This window comes from Watersipora subatra, chromosome 1 (genome assembly GCF_963576615.1).
Source record: "Watersipora subatra chromosome 1, tzWatSuba1.1, whole genome shotgun sequence".
NCBI classification, from domain to species: Eukaryota; Metazoa; Bryozoa; class Gymnolaemata; order Cheilostomatida; family Watersiporidae; genus Watersipora; species Watersipora subatra.
The window spans coordinates 75,910,376-75,919,412 of NC_088708.1; the positions used below are offsets into that span (position 1 = coordinate 75,910,376).

Consider the following 9,037-nt stretch of genomic DNA (forward strand, 5'->3'; position numbering starts at 1 on the left):
CCTGCAGTTCCGATTGTGTCCTGATTACTGGTGAATCTACCATATACCCAATTTTATCTAGAACTGGGGCTATTTTCTGGAGAAAGCTTGCAGTTGCTGCTACAAAGCTATCTCCATTTGATGATCTTTGTCGTTGTCTATAGAAAATGGAAAAGACTGTGAGAATGAAAAAGAAGGGAGATGACAAGGTCCTCAGTCCAGCATCCAATTTCTATTTACTATAATTGTAGTTGTCCTACCTGTTATAGGGAGGAATAACTCCAAGACTGCCCAGTTTAGGTCTGGAAACTATCGGCGTGAGAGTATGACGAGGTGTTGATGAGACCTGATCTACAATGACATAGATCAGATCAAACTTTAATTAGCCAAGATCCACTACCAATAACATTTACTGATGTTTGCATTTACCTTCCCCAGCAACTGCAGGTTTATCATGAACATCTGCTCTGGCCTTGACCTTCTCGAGTTTGTCTTGCAAAGATTTGATAACCTTCTTATAGTTCTGTATATCTGTGTATTTAAACTCAGTCTGCACTTGAACATTTGCCTGCAGTATGGTAGAAATGCTTATATTTTCAATATTGTAGATATGAACACAGTATTTACATGTAGATATTTATGACAGATAGTAAATTAAAACCTACAAACTAACCTGCAAAACAGAACATTGCAGTCACCTACAAGTATTTTTCTTATGACTTACATTGTAGCAAAAGCACTTGTACTGTTTATGGTGCTAGTACTGATATATTGGATCCAAATTGTTACTGTTGACAATGTTACAATTATGGTTACAGTTATAATTATATATTTATGTTTTATAGATTAATATTATTACTTTATCATATATTAATTAATATATAATATATATTAATATATATTATATAGTGTGATATATATTATATATTATTATATATTAATATATATTATATAATATGATATATATTATATATTATATAATTAATTAATATTAATTAATCTATAGTTAAGATTTGTATAATAGTTATAATTATGTAATTATGCCATGATCGTTAATATTCATGCATTACAGATACATTTCCACTGCCAATATATGTGTAAAATGTACTTACCAGTGTTTTGTGTAAACGTGGAGTTGTGTTCCCGTCATTCAAGGCATCAAATCTCTTTTGGGCTACTACAGACATGCGGCTCCTCAACGGCTGGGCAAGCAAAGCTTCCACAACATTTCTCTCAGTCAAATCTATGCTAGAAATATAATAATAATATAATAGAAGAAATATAATTTACAATAAAGTTCAACATTTTCTGAACACAGAGTTTTGACGCAGTCTCAGAGGAAATCACTAATACATGTAAACTTATATATAACCTTACGCATCTGTGTTTACTCCTCGGTGCATAGTTGTGTTGTTCGCCTGTTTTTTGACATCTCTGACATTGCTGTAGGTGAAGGACTCGTTTCTGCAAAATAAACCAATGATATAGACAGTGGTGACAACAACAGGTATAAATTTACAGTTTAAAAATTAAAATATTTGATACAGTTTATTGTGCCGTGAATCCAACTCTGCAGTGTAAAAACTAGCTTACTTTTGAACAGGTCGCCCAGAAAGTTGATCATGAGTTAAATCATTAGGCATTGAACCATCTTCTATCAAAATGTTGGGAGCTTCCTGTCTCAAGGCCGCATCCTTCAATCTTAATTCTGTTCGAAGTGCTCCATTTTCTTTGAGACATTTCGCATTATCTGCTTCATATTTGGCAGCTATTCGTAATGTTTTCAATGTCTCTTGGCATTGAATTTTTTTTTCTCTCATGCTCTCATAGATATAGTTAATAGCAAAAGCCAAAAAAGAAATACCCAGCACAATAATCAATATGACCAGTACACTGCCACAAAAGTCTTCGGTATCAGACCTTTGAGGGGTGGTAGGTGTAACACCACCTCTTTGGAATTTATCAATTTCTTCAGTTACTCCTGAAGCCAATATGTCATAGCCTAAAACTTGCTTAGACTGAGCTTTTGGCATTTTCCCTACCAAGTTTGATACCGCAGCAGCATCTAAAGCTTGTCCATTATTGAAGACAAGAAAGGTTATCTCAACATTAAGACTTCCTGTTTGCCGTTTTTGTCTCTTAGATGTTTGGCTCTCAAGTATGTCGGTAACAAGCACCTCAATGCTATCCGGTGTGATATTTAATTGCAATAGTGGGTTAGAAGTTGAATTGGAGGGAGCTGATGTCTCTTCTACCACGGTAGTTGTATAGAGTGTAGCGCTTGAAGACTTAGTTGGGCTCTGAGAAATACTACCAGTAGCATCGACAGTCAGAGTACCTGTGCTGGTGGTTGCAGACTCCCTGATTGTGAGACTCGTATTTAATTTTACTAATATGTTGGATGTTGAAGAGACAAAAGTTGATGAAGTTTTAGTCAAAGTAGTAAAGCTGTAAGCAGAACTACTAGTCTCAGATGAATTCATGAAAGTCGTGGTAAGTGGGCTCATTGTGCTACTGTTTACATTTCCAGCTGGTATTATTTTAGACGATCCATTATTGTGTGTAGCCATTGTGGCATTGATGTTGCTTCCTCCTGATGGAATAGTTGTACCACCAAGTTTGGTCATCGTAGTTGTAGTTGATGCTGATGTGGAAAGTTGCACTGTTGCAGACGGTATGGCCATGGTGGTAGATGCCACTGTTGCAGATGGTACTGCTATGGTGGTAGATGCCACTGTTGCAGATGGTACTGTTATGGTGGTAGATGCCACTGTTGCAGATGGTACTGTTATGGTGGTAGATGCCACTGTTGCAGATGGTACTGTTATGGTGGTAGATGCCACGGTTGCAGATGGTACTGTTATGGTGGTAGATGCCACTGTTGCAGATGGTACTGCTATGGTGGTAGGTGTCACTGTCGCAGATGGTACTGCTATGGTGGTAGGTTTCGCTGCTGCAGATGGTACTGTTATGGTGGTAGATTCCGATGTGTTATTCAGAACTTGAGTTGTAGATGAGATCTCGGTGATATTGTGCTCTGGTGTAGTGAGAAGTTTATTTTGTGGCAGAATATTGGCAGCACGTTTTTGCGGTTGGCCGTCCGGTGTACTGATATTTGCTGGTTTAAAATTCAATTCAGTCAATATGCTGCCTGAATTGCTTACATTACTCTCGACAGTTGCAGTTTTAGTTGAGCGCATTTGCTGCCAACTATCAGTCACTTGCGACTTTGTGTGGTAGGCATGAGCAGCCAGTACTAATTTCTCCAGCTTGTTGCGTAAGTCTATTCTAAATTCTACAGATAGATAATTGGTCATCTCGGGAATTGCAAGAACAATTGAAGAGAGACTAGTTGCCCCAGATCGTTTACTTGCGCTGTTGGATTGTCTTTTGCTTATACTACGGTTTTTTGAGATTAGTAACCCCGTCTCATTGGCCATACGTATGCCCTGTACAGGCAATAGGTGAGAATGGCTGATGCGTAAATGTAGAGGCTTACGGAAAGTGGATTCATTGTCCGTATTTCTGGGTCGTCCTTCGAGAACTTCAACAGAGTCACTCGCGGTTTCCGTGGTGCGCTTGACAGTTCTTGACTTGATGCCGCCATCTTTAATAGTATTACTAGCAAAAGAGCTTGTAGCAGTTTCATTTCTATTTCTTGACACGCCTCTGCTGTAAGCTGTGATACTATATAATAGGAACACTAGTACTTTAATGCCAATGTTCATGCCTAGTAGTTTTACGTTTGACACAACGTCAAGACGCATCGCTACTATTCTATATTGTTATTCAAGCTTACCTTTGGTAAAGTTTAATAAAAAACTATATCTGTTTAGACCATGAATGAGCAGGAAAAAGTCATTAGCTACAAGTTCATGTAGGAGAAGATGACTCAGTGTAAAAGTACGGCAGCATTAGATGATATTTGATTAATCCCAGTGGTAGGTAAACCAGGTCTAAAAATCATCAAAGATATATATATAAAAAAGCTTAAAACGAAGTATTATTTATAAAAAGTTTTTTCAAATTTTTAGAAAGTAAAAAAGTATTCTAAAATTGGGCAAGTCTTACTGACCTGGACACTCTGAATCATAAAATACCGTAGTCATAAATATCGCCATTCAAAAAACTCATACCAAATTTTGTGAAGAACTACTACAGCAAGATCATAGTAATGACCTTAAAACTGACACAAAGCTATTACTAAAGAGGTAAAGTTCTACGGCTGAACTAGAGGATGGTTGAATTGTTGGAAGAATAAACCACTCATTCTATAATTTCTATCAAAAATCCTCTTGCACTATGTCCATCCTACAACTTCGTCTCATGTTTTCGGTAGCATGCTGCTTGCTGCTTAAAGGAGGCGCAACGACAGCATAGTTCAAATATTTGACATCGATATGGAATAGTTTCTCTGAGAAAAAGTTATAATCATCTGACAAGCTGCACATCAGCAGTATCGCAGGTCAGCAGTATCACAGGTCAGCAGTACCGCAGGTCAGCAGTATCGCAGGTCAGCAGTATCGCAGGTCAGCAGTACCGCAGGTCAGCAGTATCGCAGGTCAGCAGTATCGCAGGTCAGCAGTATCGCAGGTCAGCAGTATCGCAGGTCAGCAGTATCGCAGGTCAGCAGTATCGCAGGTCAGCAGTATCGCAGGTCAGCAGTATCGCAGGTCAGCAGTATCGCAGGTCAGCAGTATCGCAGGTCAGCAGTATCGCAGGTCAGCAGTATCGCAGGTCAGCAGTACCGCAGGTCAGCAGTATTGCAGGTCAGCAGTATCGCAGGTCAGCAGTATCGCAGGTCAAGGACAAATTCTAAGTTTCTATTATAGTTATGTGGCTGACTACAGAATTGAATGCATTTTTACAGCTTCATCTTTGGTCAAATTAAAGAGTTTTAAGGAATTCTTATTGTTTTAAAAAAGTTATGGAAATAAAGAATTTTTGTTCAAGATAGTCAAATATTTGTCATGAAAACAAATCCAAACAGTATGATAATTATGGGTGTCATTCTAACTCTTCAAATATACGTTGTTAAATAATAGGTTTAGGTCTTTTTTGTGCTGCTGTCTGTCAATGCGTTTAATGTTATATTATATCACTATTATATTATATCACTATTGTAATAGCTTACAAGTCAGCAACGTCTAATATTTGTTGTTTTGTTTTTATCAAACATGTTTAACTATCACAAAAAGAGCACATGCAAGAGCTCCCATTTTGAGGTAGACTAAAAATATGAAAGCAAATTACTTTTTTAATTTTGTGCCATAAATATGCATACATGATATAATCAATCATTAAAATGCGTGGTTGTCTGCATTTCAATAGAACAAAGGAAATTTATCATTATTTATAATTAGCATTGGTGCAAATATAAGCGTGACTAAACTATTATTTCTGTGTAAAGTTGATAAAATCCTTGTATCATATCTCACACTACACCTTGGAGTTGTCTTGTTAAACTGCGTTGCTTGTATCAGGCATACAGATCTCAGAGGAGCACGATGTAGGGGAAGAGTAGGATACATGGGCCTCGAGAACGGCATTTTTCTTTAGACGCTAATATCTGAATAGTTTTGCTAAGTACATGATTGAAAATCAGTGATAGAATAGACCTACATAAAGTCTACCTGAGCAGCAAATAGCAGCATGGTGCAACTACATGTATTTACAGAATCTGCCATCCAAAGTGGTGGCCCATGTATCCTTCAAATCAGGATACATGGGCCACCATGTAGGAGACATGGGCCGCCACCAAGGATACTTGGACATGGGCGGTTCAAGTATCCTCTTCAAATATGAAAATTACAGTAGTTTGTATTTCTTGTTAGGTTATATTTGTGGTCATGGAATAATTATATGAAATTTGACAAATAGTGTATTGCACAATGACTAAACTATTGAATGAAAGGTTACTAAATGTTTATCTGAGTTCGTTTCCAAACTCCATATCGAATTTGAGCCCTCTCTGCTCCCTGGTTCGACTTCCAAATAAATTGGTGGGCTCAGGGAGCATGGTATGTAAATCTACCATGCTGACTGTCGCAAGATCCTCTGTAGCAGAAAGTCGGAAAATACCATCAGCTCCTTTGCGGTAGAATATCATCTCTATGCTGGAATCATCGACCAGAGTAACAATCTTTCCCACGTAAAACACCTGAGCTTTCTTAGTATCAAATCGTACCATGTAGTATTTACCAACTTCTGCTTTGATCTCCTGAAATGAAAAAAAACAAAATCTTCATGAATAACTTTTGCATAGGGTCCTTTCACCCCGCTGCTATAAAAATGCTTTATGTATTTAAAAAGTTGCACCAAGTTCCCAAGTCCTTTAGTCTGTATTGATGGATTCAACTAGACATAAGTCACAACACACTAACCTCTGGGAGTTCCACTGGAGGCTCTTCGAGTTCATCTCCAGAAGAATCATCAAGTGGTACAACACCATCAACTTCGTCACCAGAGGAGCTGTCATCATGGAGCACAGGCTTTCTCTTCTTCAGAGATGGCGTTGAATCAATGTAACCATGTTTGGCCAGTTTTCTTCTTCGTTTTGGAGTAGCAACAGCCATCTTTTTTGGAAGTGATCTGACAACTGAGGGTGGGTCTTTAAATCCGCCTTGCTTTTGCAGAGGTCTAGTCACTACCTCCCTCGTAGAAGGTTGCTGGTCCGATGCTCCACCTGCACCACTCGTGGAAGGTTGCTGGTCTGATGCCCCACCTGCACCACTCATAGAAGGTAGCTGGTCCGATGCTCCACCTGCACCACTCGTGGAAGGTTGCTGGTCTGATGCCCACCTGCACCGCTCGTAGAAAGTTGCTGGTCCGATGCTCCACCTGCACCACTCGTAGAAGGTTGTTCTTGGTCAGGTGTAGGAGCTGTATGGACATTCTGAAACACTGTGGATGGGAGGTAATCAACATCAGTAAAGACATCTATGTTGAGTGGCCAAATTCCAGCTGCCTTAAATCCACTTATGATATTTTCCGTGCTGCAGGCTCGTGTGTACACAGATCCAATAAGTTGAGCACTTTGGTAGATGGTGATTGGCTGCCCTGCGTGCGTGATCTGCCATGAGTTAGCTCCTGAGTTGAAATATTGGGTCATCGGACCAAAAACCGTGCGATCGAGTGGCTGGGTTTTGTTTGAAGTATGAGGAGGCAATGTGACGATATGGATGCCACTATCTCTGCACATCTTCAGCACAGTGTAGCCACAATGGCTTGCATGGTTATCCATCACCAAAACCATCGGGGCTTCCTTTGTTGGCCTGGCATGCTTTATGATATGTTCAGCAACTCTGATGAACAAATCAGATGTCATCCATGCGGATCCTGTAAGGGTGTTTGTTAGACCAAGACTTACCTCTGGTGCTCCATTCATGAAGGTTTCATTATACCATTTTCTTGGGAAAATCAACACTGGGGACAGCTTGTTACTGACTGCATTGACTATCGCACAACAGGTGACCAATTCACTTTTTTCTCTACTTGTCTGTTGCCCGACCTGCTTTTGACCTCTTGGTGATATGACTTTGGGTAGTTCTTGTACGGTAATGAACCCGGATTCGTCAAGATTGAATATTCTAGAGCCATCAACATTCGTACGTTTGTACACTTCTTCCAATGAATCGAAAAAGCTACTGACATTTCTTCTCGTGAAGGCCGCTGCTCTGGCAATGGAAGTTGCCTCAGGTTGTCGCAGAGATAGCTTCTTGTTTCTCGCCATGAAACCAACCAGCCATTTTTCTCCTGCAGCTTTGCTTGTTATCCAGGAATTGGGCATCTTAATGTTGTTGTCCTTGGCCAAATCATAAACAAACTTTCGAGTAGCTTCGCGAGTGAGACCATAACACCGATTGGAGCAGTCGATAAGGTATTCTTTGATTGTAGTTTCCTGTTCCATGGAGAACAACATTCTTTGGTGGAAGTTTGGAGTGAGAGTTGAAGAATTGTTGGCTTTGTACTTTTCCACATATCTGAAATGATAATTTGATAATTGATCTATAGCATCATGTGAAAATGACTGTGTAAACACACAGCTTGATAATGAGGCACCAATGCAGCATTCATTGAAATATAATCCGCAACCCAATATAACTTTTACACTTACAGGGTTCTGTGAATATAAAAAAGGGAACTACGCTAAATATATCGACGTCAAGTCCAGAAGGCCAATTGTCAGTAATCACAGTAGGCCATAGAGCTATGTGAAAGTAGGCCTATAGGCCTACAGACAAAAATTGTACTCACTTCTAGTAACTCACCTACTGAGAGTTGAACGTGAAATGTTCATCGCTTTTGACACGCTCCTCAATGATTCCTTGTCCTCTACCACCTTTTGTACAGCCAGCTTCATCTCCTCATGTAGAAGATGATAGCGATCAGTTTTTTTCTTGTAGAATTGAGGCATTATCTGTTAATATAAAAACATAACAACTGCAAGAGGATGGTTGGGCCATTTGACCCAAGTATTCTCTTACGAAAACCAATAGAGGAGGATACATGGACCGGTTGGACCATGTATCCTTTTCAAAAATGTCCCATGTATCCTCAGACCATGTGATTTTCAATAAGCAATAAAATTTGACAATTTATTTCAACAGCTTTTAATCTGGTGAAAATATGATCTTAACAAACTGTTCCAACATATACTTCACTGTCTAGTCTCTATCATCAGTTTTATAGTGTGTACACAATCTTGAAATCAAAAAATTTTACAAAAAATATCCTGCATAAGACAACCTACCTCCACAGCTCAGAGTCTTTGTATGCTTTGACCTAAGATGGCAACTGTGACCTTGATGCTGATTGGCTTGAAGGATTATGGCAGCAATTACCAAGATAAAAGGACACAACTCTAGATATAGGGGGTGGTCCAAGTAACCTCCATGTCCATGTATCCTACACTTCCCCTAAATGCTCTAACTTATTGAAGGTCAGTAACTAGCACACAAATACAAACACGCACTCTTCATGAAGTCTTCATGAGAAAATAAGAAGCACCTGCATCCAAAGAGTTAAATAATTTATTTCTTACCTGTTCATGTAGATC

At 39.2% G+C, this 9,037-nt stretch overlaps 1 protein-coding gene across 1 annotated transcript; it reads right to left on the reverse strand.

Moving 5' to 3' along the window:
- Positions 1-6,712: 6,712 nt before the first annotated feature.
- On the reverse strand, positions 6,713-8,395 carry LOC137391575 (uncharacterized). The gene is made up of 2 exons (XM_068078092.1): positions 8,250-8,395; positions 6,713-7,961 (listed from the first exon to the last, which is right to left on the reverse strand). The coding sequence occupies exons 1-2, from the start codon at positions 8,393-8,395 to the stop codon at positions 6,713-6,715; spliced, it is 1,395 nt and encodes a 464-aa protein (XP_067934193.1).
- Positions 8,396-9,037: the final 642 nt, after the last annotated feature.

Coding starts and splice junctions, on each gene's coding strand:
- LOC137391575 (XM_068078092.1), bottom strand. CDS start 8,395: ATGCCTCAATTCTACAAGAAAAAAACTGATCGCTATCATCTTCTACAT. Junction 7,962..8,249: donor TCACGTTCAACTCTCAGTAG/GTGAGTTACTAG, acceptor TTATCATTTCAG/ATATGTGGAAAAGTACAAAG.